At 36.6% G+C, this 11,988-nt stretch overlaps 1 protein-coding gene across 1 annotated transcript in view; it reads left to right on the forward strand.

The window, feature by feature from the left end:
• Positions 1–11,988, forward strand: part of CFAP69 (cilia and flagella associated protein 69) — a 53,783-nt gene that overhangs the window by 13,373 nt on the left and 28,422 nt on the right. Inside the window, 9 exon segments of the mRNA XM_074535814.1 lie at positions 943–1,061; positions 1,490–1,608; positions 2,615–2,696; positions 3,972–4,164; positions 4,691–4,828; positions 6,946–7,022; positions 8,076–8,270; positions 9,242–9,328; positions 11,078–11,182. Coding sequence (XP_074391915.1) covers positions 943–1,061; positions 1,490–1,608; positions 2,615–2,696; positions 3,972–4,164; positions 4,691–4,828; positions 6,946–7,022; positions 8,076–8,270; positions 9,242–9,328; positions 11,078–11,182 — 1,115 coding nt within the window.

Genomic DNA, 11,988 nt, shown 5'->3' on the forward strand with positions numbered 1-11,988 from the left:
GCAGTCCCCAGAAACTCCAGCCCATGAGTATTTTTCCACCTAGGTCTATCAGAGTGTTGCTTTCCACAACTCTGCTTTAGCACAGAATAAAAATAATAGCAAGGTACCTTTATATGAACAACATGAAGAAAAAAAGCTGAATAAAACTGCTTAATCACTGCTCCTGCAATTTTAGAGCACTTCTCGTTCAGTAACACATACTTACTGTTAAATTTGGTTTTAAGTTCCAAAACAAGCTGGTTTAAGTTCTTTTCTTACAATATCAGAAAGTTTTCAGTACTCTGTAGGAAACAAAACAGGAAAGATCCTGTGAAATTCAAAGACTGTGTTCTAATAAAAAACCTGGAAATTAATTATTTTATAGCCTCAGTTCAACTCCAGTGAAAACTCTGTGGGAACCTACAGCTTTTAGTGAAAGTAAAATAATTACTATACCTTACATATCAGAATCAAGTAACTTTTACTCTAGGGGAATTTTGTGTATGAATGCCCTCTTCCACGTAGTGGCTCCAAGAGTGACTTTCTCAGCAAAGGTGGTATTTCATGTCTTTCCCACATTTCCACTGTCTGTTCAAACATTTGTGAAGCTGTGGAGTAGAGTGAAGCAGCCAGTTTGTTGTCTTTTTCTAAGAGTTCTTTAATTCCTATCAGTTCCCTGAATTCCCTACACTGGCACAATCTAAGGGGCAGCACAGAGTCTGAGCAAGGGAGAGGTCAGTGCAAGCTGCTGTCATTGACTCTGTCACCAAGAGTAAAAGCCATGAAACTGCAGCATCAGAGTGCACCACTTCTGGAAGCTGTTATTGAAACACAAGAGAGAAAACTGAACTTACTTTAAAAATCCTTTCATATAAATTTGAGTTTTGTAAAAGGCAGCAGCTGTAATAGAATTTTGACGTGTGTATAGGGGCATTCATATATGTAAAATATATCCATTCACAGACATCCTAAAGTATGCAGCAGACATAGCTAAAGAAAAAGAAAGTATTGCTCTACTGGAAATCCAAGCTGACATATTATTTATTTTGTCTGTTCTCTGTGAAGATGATAACGACAGAAAGGTATGTATCTTTCTACCTTTTACTGTGCAGAAAGTGTCAAAACATATTGTATTTTCTTAAAAGGGAAGCTGCTTTTTTGTGTTTTACTTGAAAAGCAGGTGTCAATTGCAGTTCATTGTTAACAAGTCATGTTTCTTGACCCAGCTAAAATATAAAAGCAGTCAGAAATCCACTAGCAAGTGTTGAACCTATTTGATTATTAATTTACATTATTTTGAAATTGATATATGAAAGTGTGTTAAGAAATGAATTAGAACTTCGGAAAAACTGAAAATCTTTTTTCCTATGTGTATCTCCTGCTCTAACAAGTGGACCAAATTTATTGCAATATAAATATTTACATTTACCATTTTCCACTGTATTTTCTTACATGTTTAAATTTAGTAAATATGGCTTAAGAAACATTGCTTTGATTAACATTTCAACAGGAACTATTCAGCTGTGAAGGAATTGATATTCTCGTCTCATACTTAAAGATGGATCCAACGAGGTTATGTAGTGGAATAGGCCACAATTGTCTCCTCCTCAGTGCACTGGACTGCTTGTGGTTAGTGAAGTATTTTAGCAGCAGTAACTTGGAAAAATGTCAAGTCTTGTATTTTTTCTGCAATGCTATGAGCTTTCTCTGCATATGTAGGCCTTTCTTCTGTTTATAGTGTATAAAAATTCTTCATAAAATTTGACTAATTAAAAACTATGCAAAAGAAATTAAATACACCACATGTAAGATTTTTTTTTAAATATGTATTCAGTGTGACAACCTCACTCCCCACACAGAGTGACCTCCTGACATGCAGAGTTACTCAAGACTTTCTAAGAGAGGCATATGGTTAGAGTCTGTAAATAAGTTTAGAGAGGTAAACAGCAGGCAAGAATAGACCAATATTAGCAAAAACCTATGTAAACATAAGAATTGTCTGTAAACTGGCTATATTGGGCTAAAAATATTTTAAAGATTGCCAGTACATGGGAGGAAAATAAAAATTTTAAGGCAGAGGTTGATAAATACATTAAAAATCAAATATGTTTGCTGGGAAAAAATACTGATACAGGAGATCTCTCGTTTCTCTGTTAATGACCATAGCAGAGGAAATAAAGAAGCAACAGCAACGTGAACGCTGACTTTATGATCATTTTAATCTGGGAGAAGCAAACAGTTGCCAAAAATGTGTTGCTTGACTCACCCCCTTGGTTTTGCTGGCAGAAGTACTCATGCAGCCCTACAATAAATCAGATTAGGGAAATAACCTGGTTAAATTTTAAACTCGTTTACTGAGTTAGTTTCAGTTCAAATACATATTCCAATTGATTGAGAGCCTGCCAAATTTGTCAGGCTGCTTCAAGGAAGGTGTGCCACCTGCAGGAGAAGAAAGAGCAGTCAAGCAGGTATATTTAGTTATAGGTGTAAATGAAAGGCACATGAAACATGATTTTTCTGCTCCCTGAGTATTGCATACCAAATGGTATGAAATTCAGTAAAATAAATAAGGTGATTGTAGAATGTTCAGAATCATAAAAGTTTTTCTACATAAGGAATATTATTTCTGTTTAAGGTCCTGTGTCATTGGATGTTTCATTGCAGAGGAATCTTTTATTGAAAAGCAGGGCGTTTTTCTCCTTCTGGATTTGTTGGCAGTAGGTATTTTTATTACTGGTTTTGTAGAATGAAAGAGTAGGAAAACAACATGGCAAATTTTGTTATTTTTGTTGCAGTATCTCCTAAGACTGGTATGATACAAAAAACCCAACCAAACAAAACCAAAAAAACAAACAAAAACCAACACAAACAAAAAAAACCTGAGTATATTTAACTGCCTGAGAGATACCCAGATATCTGCTCAGAAATTATTGTACAGGTTTTCCCTGTATCTTTTTTCTTTTTTTTTTTTAATACATATTTGACAGAGGGAGTTTTTAATTTAACAGAATTATTCATTTTTGAAAAGAAAACCCAAACTTTGCTTTCAGTTTGGATGACATCTCTCTTTAGAAAAGCATTTCAGTTCTTCATATTGAAGTTAGTAAGAGCACTTGATGGCTTTAACAGTTTTTATGTTTGAAGTTACCTTGTACATCTATCTTGTGTGTATAGCTACTTTTGTGGATCTTGGACATGGAGCTGGCACAGACATCTCAACTCTTAGGAAATAAAAATGCACCTTCCTTGGGTCACTCACTCCTCATTCACACTGGTTGTGCTGTCAGCCCATGATATTCTTGCAGTGCAAGGCTGCAGACCCTCAGAATAGCAGAGTCATAGAATGGCCTGGGTTGGAAGTGACCTTAAACATCATCCAGTTCCAACTCCCCTGGCCATGGGCAGGGCCACCTTCCACTAGAGCAGGTTGCTCAAAGCCACCTCCAGCCTGTCCTATCCAGCCTTCAGGGTTGGGACATCCACAGCTTTCCTGGGCAAGCTGTTCCAGTCCCTCATCAGCCTCAAAGGAAGGAATTTTTTTCCCAGTATTTAATCTAAACTGACCCTTTCTCAGTTTGAAGCCCTTGCCTCCTCTCAGCTGCTGCCAAAAGATCTGGCCACAAAAGAGAAGGTGTGCTGTGAGGTACTGCTCAGCCTCTGCCTTCAGAGGGCTGTTTCTTACAACAATAAACCTTGGTAGCAGTGTATTCTCCAGCATATGATCCTGGAGCCATGGACACAAAAACTACTTGTGATTGTACACACAGGAATGCATCTCATATGATCCTATCCTCATGTTCCTTGATTTATGGAACTTTGCATAGCAGGATGACAGAAACTTTAAGATGTACAAGCTTATACACTAATTTTGTGCAAATACTAGTGATTAAAAGCTTGCAGTTACTTGATTACATAGTACACAATTTCTCAGAAAGAAGACATCAATGTGTTTTGAACAGTTTAAAACTTTGTTTACTTTATCCTTGATAAAGGTAAGGGACAACAACCTGTGCAATATAATTCTTGGAATCTTGGTTGAGTTTTCTGACAACCCTAAAACCGTTTTGCACATGAGTATCTGGCGAGGGAAGAGAGACCGAACAGCAGCAAACGTTCTTGTGCAGTTATGGAGACAGGAGGAGCAGGATTTGGGAGTCAAACGTGATCAAAATGGAAAGATTGTTGGTAAGTTTTGTGATACATGTGGAACTGTGAGCAGTCCAGTAAAATAATGATATTCTTTGCTCTTGTAGTCTGAATTCTGATGACAGTAAATAACAGCATTTATAACTTTACACTATAATTCTTACCAAACCTAAAATATCTTCAATTTCATTTTTTTTTTATTTCATTTTTGTTATTCATTTATTTTCATTTTATTCTGGCCACTATATGGCATTTGCTAAATCAGCTGGGAATGGACCAAGTATTGAACAGAACAATGACCAGCTTTTCTAATGCTAGACAGTTGAACTGCTTAATTTCTTCTACGAAAGGCATTTTATTTTGTTCTATGTTGTAAAAAGAAGTGAGTGCTGTTCTCACAAATTTTTAGTCATGCTGATTAAAATTTCCTGACCCAGATTATGTTCAACTCTTGGCCAAATTAAAATTATTTACATGGTGTCCGCAAAGTAAGTTGGATTTCCTCTAAGTTTGGGATCATACTACTACTTCATTCTTCTACTCTGGTTTTGTGTTTTTGTATTAGACCCCAAGAGACCTGTTATGACCAGCTTCCAGAGACAGCAAAAGGTCATTCCAGTGCCTGCCTGCTGTCCCAGTTTTTCCGTCATGGAAATTTCAGAGAGCATACGGGCAAAAATTTATTCGTTATTTTGGAAGCTAGGTAAGACAAATGAGTTGCCTTGTTAGTGTTGTATTTGTTATTAAACTGAACTTATAAATAAAGTTACTATAAAAAAAAAAAAAAGTCAAAGAAAACATGATTCAGCATCAGTACTCTCTAATTGATAGATGCTTGGTCGTTATGGGTTTTTTTTAGAGTCCCTCCTTATTAGGATTTCAAGACTTTCCACTACTTTGCTGCCCCTACCACCAGGAAGAATTTTCTTAGGACTAAACCTAAAATTTGCTTGAAATTCTCTGCAATTTATTTTTCTACACACAATATCACTTTCATATATTTTAGTACTTGTACATTTATTTCTCTAGATTGAGAAAGATATTATTCATTGATTGCATTTTCTAACATAATCTCTAGTTATTCTTGTTTTTTCTGTAGTCTTTCCAATTGAATCAAATTCTTCTTGGTCTGTAGTGTATCAAAGCTGAGCACAGTACTCCAGCAGAAGCTTCACAGCCATACAGAGTTATGTTACTCTACACATCTTGTAAATAAACATTCAGACATAAATGTAACAGTAGCTGTATTCCTGCAGGCATTATATTGTTTGCTCATTCAATTTAGGATGTTGTACAGGTGGATATTCCTGTAGATTAGAATTTTCCATTTGTCCTTACTGAATTAAATTCTGTGGTTTTAGATAGTTTTTCAGAGTGGTGGGATTAATTTGCATTTTAGTATTTTCTTTCAAAGTGTGGCAGTCCCTCTTAATTTTTCATTGTTTGTACACTGAATATGAATACTCATTATACCCTTGTCTTAAAACCTAGACTGAATTCAAGATAAGTGATAAATTCTTCCACATCCATGAGATTTTTTTTTCTGTCTGCAGACAAAAGTTGGGTCTTAGTTTTCAGTAATTCATGTGGATATTAATTTTTTTTCTGTTAACATTTAGCTGCATAAACATTATCTAATTATTTGTTTCAGGGTTTTTTTAGCCTTATTTTTGTTTTCATGTCCATCCTCTGCAGGTTCAAAGATAATTAGTAATTGTTCTGAGATTGCTTGCCAGATCTCTGCTTTACCTAGAGAATGAGCTGGTTTGAAAACATCCTTAGTTTCTCTAATAATCTATAGTTACTTGCTTCTCTGTTGTAGGAGCTCCAGGCTCCTACTAATTTTAGTAATGTTAATTATATTGAATGTTGAATCACAGCTGGATTCTTTACTAAAATAAAAAGGCATAAGATTTTCTTTCAGCTTTCTTCTATATTCACAGATAACCCTCCATGTTAGTTATATACATTGTACTGTCTCCTGTGAAGTACTGAAATGATATGAAATTTGACAATAACATATGGACATATTTTATAGTCTTTTATCAGCAACTTCCTGGGTTGCTCCATAACAGCCTGGAATCTAGAAAAGCATTAATGCTAAATGGTCTTTATTTACAGTATTTCTTAGCTTCAAAACATGATGTAATTATACTATAGGTAGATGCTACTTTCCCAGTTACCACACAGATGATATGATGAAGTCCAGAAAGATTTGATACTTGATAGACTATATTTACATTTTTTTAATTAAGTGCCATTATCCTTCAGTGTGCAAAAAAACCAAATGAAACATAATCTCAGCAGCTATACTTCCCTACCTTATTCTTTTCCACATACTGGGAACATTTTGTAAAGATGGAGTCATGATGCTCAAGGCATTATGCCAAAGACAATAATCTACAAGAAGGAGGGACACCCTCATTTCACAGCTTTGGAACAAAGCACTAGTATAATTTTCCTGTTGGCTGATTCACAGTTAAAGCAAAATTTATGTGCTGAACTGCTGCTCTAGAACCTGTGATCAGTAGACTCAGCTGTTTGTGTGCTTTAATAGAAATCAAACCCTTACCACAAAAGTGTAGCATCCAGATGATTGGAAGGCTGACAGCACCATTCATAAGTAAAGATTTTAGTACAGAGAAAGTGCATTATAGAGAAACAGGGGGTTGTTATCAACAAAAAATGCTCAGGATCAAAAGTGACTGCCTGGTGTATGTATGATGAAGATTTTACATGTGTTTATATGTCAAATAAGGTTTTTAGAATATTATATTTTAAGACCAGTTCATCATACTGATGTGATTAATATTCTTTTAGGTTTTGAAAATTTACCTGGCTTATCTGCTAAGGACGTTGTTACACTTGCTATCATACAACATTATATTGACTTTAAAGTGAGTATAGTTCAAGCAAATAATACTATTGTACCTGCATTCCCAAAAATAGCAAGTATATCTCAGGACACAACAAAAAAATAACCCTTCAAAAGCTGTCCCCTATGTCACAATGCACCTATAATTTTACATAGTGAAGCCAGTATTCACCAGCAAAAGAAACAATCCCACCTCCAGCATTGCATCAATCCCCATCTTCTTGCTTCATATTGCTACAAATGTTTGTGACCATGCAGCAAATAAGACTAGAAACTAATGCTAGTTAAAAATAACTCAGAAAAAAATAGTTTTAACTGTTTGCCAGATCAAGACAGGAAGGTGCCAGGAGTAAGAAATTGGGGAAGGACTGGAGAGTAGGACTGTGTCCTTGTGTCCTTGCACAGTAAAGTCAGTTTAAGGGGACACTATTAAAAATTACATTAAAACCACATTTTTATAGTTTCCTCTGTGCTTTGCTATCTTTGTCCCTATGTGCAGTATCCATCCATCCATCCATCCATCCATCCATTGTAAAGTTAAGAATGGTGTGCCTTTAGGGACTACAGCAGGGTAACAAGCTTTGTGAGAGCTGGAGAGCTGTCTTGCTCAAAAAATGCTTTAGTTTATGATAAATTTATGCCTAGGAACAAAGTCTGTGAGAGCTTGCAGTGCTCAGGAAATAGCAAGACTCAGTCTTTGGTTGATAATTCCAGCTTCTGTTGATAGCTTATGTTGCAGTTTGCTCTAATAATGTCTGCAATTTAAGATTTTAAGAAGTAGAAGTAGAACTCAACACTTTGCTCTTGTAAATTGGTATCTTGAAGCTATTCCTTCAGAATTTCTGTAGTTATCAGCATTCTTGTTGCCCCTCTTTGAATCAAGTTTGGTCTTTGGAAGGCTTAGGGAGGCTTATGATGACTGAATCTGGCATAGTAGTAATGCAGTCTAACCTTGCATAAAAATTTTAAGAAGTCAAACAAAAATAAGGAGAGATATGGTGGCTCTGTTTTATTTTGAATAATTGGAACTGAAGAATGTGATAAATACTGAGTATGGTGTATGTTTCACACACAGGTTGGAGAGGTTTGGAGTGAAATATCTGCAGAAATAAAAGAAGAATTCAGGCCTGTCACGTCAGATGAGAGAGCCTTGAAACTTATCTCAGAGGTGTCAGAAAATACTGGAAGAATGGTTCTTGGTCTGCAGAATGAAGCGCTTGAAAGACAACACAACCAGGAAATCAAGGAAGAGAAAAAAATTTACAAGGAGGTAAGATAAAGGAGTATTTAAATAAGGAAAGCCCACCTAAGCTTTTTTTCCCATTCTTACACAGATTTTCTTATTATATAATGTTGAGAATCCTGTGCCTGAATACTGCTTGAAAAGTTTAAATCTGTCTCAGCGGCCAAATTTTAACTGTAAATTAAATTAGGTTAACCTCAGTCCTCCCAGCTTCTATAAATTCCACAGTATTTAGAGAGTAACATGAAAAAATGAAGCAGTATCATCAATGATGCATCAGCAATGGGATAAAAAGATCATTACTTTACTATAGAGTTGCACTCGTGTCCATCTGTAGCAGGTGACAGTACAAAGTACCTATTACAACTACACCTGCTTCTTAAAATGAAATACAGGTCTCTATTATAAGTTCCCTTGATGAATATTCACAGGTCTTTATTACTTCAGAAATAGGGCTTTGTGCTTCCCAGCATGCTGTGAATGAGAAAGCATAGACATTTTCCAGCTTTGGTTATGAGGCACACATTTCATGGTTTTGCTCATCTGCTGTTTCACCCTCTCCTGCTTTCTAAGAAATAAGATCATTTGGTCCAGTTGTCTGAAATCTCATGCTAGGGATTTTGAGGGATTGTCCTGCATTATGATGACAGCACTTTTGTCGCCTGAATTTATTCTATCACTTTTACTCAGCATTTGAGAGTAAGAATATACAGAAAGTACTCCTGAAAGAGCTGGGCCTCATCCAACATACATGTTGGAAGAGAGGAAAATTAGTTTGCACAAATACATCCCAGTTTACAAGGGCAGTGCATAAGTGCAGTTTTTAGAGGGCTGGTACTTTACTACATTATTGTCCAGTCTCAGTGAGAGGGATGAGCTAAGGTAGCCAAAGGGGCAGAGCTGAATGTTCTTTTCAAATGGCACAAGCAGTGAAACCAGAAGAGATCTGATACCAGCATTGTGTTGCATAAATGCTGTAAATCTCATTTCTATTACAGATCCAGGCTACCCAAGTACAGAAAGAAATGATAGATAAATCTTGGCAAAATTTCTTGGCTCGGACATCGAACTATGAGGCATTGAAGGTAAGAAACCTCATGGAGCAAAAAATTTACAATCATGATGTTGTTGTAATAATTATGAAGTTCCAAACACATTTCTTAATGAATTAAAAGGATGTTCAAGTAGAAGTGATAGTAAGTTATATATTCACACAGACACAGAAGAAGTAACCATAAGATGTATTGGAAAAGTTATACAATCTTTGATTCTTCTGACTACAACCACAAATTGGGGATCAGCATTGTCACTTGCAATTGAGGAGTGGGTGTATATATGTGTATTTCTTCTAAAAGTGCTGAAACTATGAATCTGTTTGTTCTTACTTTTCTTTATTTTTTCTAATTCTTCATTCTCTTTTTTTAGTACAGCAAACATCTTTCAAGATGGGAAATATTTTATGATGAAAGGAGTCTCTTCTAGCAATATTGTCACTTTCCCAAAACAACATAAAAATATTAGGGTCCTGGTTTGGCAACCAGACTAAGTTGGAAAATGAATGAAATCAGACTTAAAAGAAAAGCTTTGGCAGATAAATTTAATTTTTCTTCATTTCCCAAAGGACTTGCAAAGGAGAACAATTTTCTTTCTATGCAAGCATCTTCCTGGCCTGTGGAAAGATGTATGCTAGAATTAGAAATTAAAAAGGGACAGAAAAACTACAGACTCATTAGTTTTAACTGAGTTGAACTGAGAAGCAGTTTTAGGCACATGAGGAGGAAGGAGACTGGTATAGACTGTCAAGAATTTACCATGGACAAATCATGCCTTGCCAATACTGCTGCATTCTGTGATAAAATTATTTGTTCTGGAAAAAGAGGAAGGGGATGCCTATTCCCTTGGCTTTAGCAAGGTTTTCAGCAGGGTTCTGTGTAGCATTTGTGGTCAAAATGGGAATACGCAGAGTAGATTACATACAGGTCAACTGCAAACTGTGGGAAAAACTGGCTGGATTGATGGGCTCTAAAGGACAGTGGTCAGTGACTGAAGTTTAACTAGTGGTCAGTTTTGAGTGATATTCCTCTGAGTTAATTATAGGGTTGATAATACAATGTTGATTTAACATTTTCATTAGTGACTTGGATATTGAATCAGTATCCATCCTCATCAAGTTCAACGTGTGAATGCCTCATCCCAGGAACTGTTTAAGGCCAGGTTGGATGGGGCTCTGAGCAACCTGGTCTGGTGTCCCTGCCTATGGCATGGGAGTTGGAACTAGATAAACTTTAAGGTCCTTTCCAACCCAAATCATTCTGTGATTCTGCAGTTCTGTGACACTGAATGGAGGAAGCAATCCACATGGTGGGAGAAACTGGATGGATGGGCTGACCAAAAGCTCATGAATTTCAGGAAATGAAAATGTGAAGTCATTCACCTGGGATGTACTGAGATTGTGTTGAGATGCCTCAGTAGAGCTGGGTCTGCCTGGAGAGGCGGCTGTGTGCCCTGTGAGGGGTGAAAGCTGAGGCAGCAGTGTGCCCTTGTGGCCACGGAGGCTCACAGCACCAAGGGCTGCATTGCACAGAGCACACCCTGCAGGTCACAGCAAACAGGGATTCCCTTCCCACCCTTGCACTGCCATGGCCATTTAGTCTGGCTTTGGGTGTTCAGTACAAAAAAGAGTAAAAAGACAGGGGGAAGGTACTTACAGTTAGAGGCAAATAGAATTATAACCTGATTTATTTTGTCACGTTGTTTGTATATGTTCAAATGAGTGCAAATGACACAATTAATGTAGATTAAAACTATTTTACCTTTTTTTCTGACTATTTTAGAAAGCAAAAATGCATCAGAAAACATTAATAGAGGCTTCCAGATCTAAGGCAAAGCTTCACAATGGACCAGAACATTCTACTGATATTCCAAAACTCCATACAACAGTAAGTAATCTTTAATAACACTGTTTTATTTTCACAAATAGGTAAGTGGCTGTATACATGCTGCTGCTTACACTTTCTTTAATAATGTTTATGTTGACAAGTTCCAAGTACATAAGAAAGAATCTGTGTGTTCTGCAAATCACCACTTCCCATTCTGACATAGCCTTAGACAAGCACTTGGCCAGAGTGAGATTCAGATCTGCAGATTACTCTGAAAAAGTGTGGGCAAGATGGGCCCTCTGCTATGTGACATGTACCTGTCGTGACACAGCCATTCATGAAAGCCTTGCTGAGGTTAAGACCACCTCCTTTCATTGTTGAGTACATCTGTGCAACCTTTGATGCATACATGGAGGTGTTCTTTATCAGTACCATGTCCCTGACTGCCTGCAGATACACCACTTATTGCATCTGCAGAAACCATTTTGTTCTCATTTCTATCAGTTAATTGGAGTGTGAGAAAATAGAAAGCCTTTGTTAAGATCTAATTCACACCTAAAAGCATATTTAGGTGTTGAGTTTTGACAAAACATGGGGTAATCCTCAGTTCCAATAAACTGTTTTTGAGCTAACTGGATTATTTCTATGTAAGTATCACAGCTAAGGAGGATTTAAGGGGGATAGTTTCTTTGTTGCTTATAAGTTACTCTTACATGTGAGGAAAAATGAAAAAGAATAAACATGAGGTGCTGTTTTCAAACTTGCATGAAGGTAAGAGAGTCTATTTTGGGCTCTCTGACATGAATAATAATGACAACTAAGGTGGCTGCAAATTGAAAAAGAAAAGAGAACGTTCATGTTTGAAG

Source organism: Zonotrichia albicollis, chromosome 1 (genome assembly GCF_047830755.1).
Source record: "Zonotrichia albicollis isolate bZonAlb1 chromosome 1, bZonAlb1.hap1, whole genome shotgun sequence".
Taxonomy (NCBI): domain Eukaryota; kingdom Metazoa; phylum Chordata; class Aves; order Passeriformes; family Passerellidae; genus Zonotrichia; species Zonotrichia albicollis.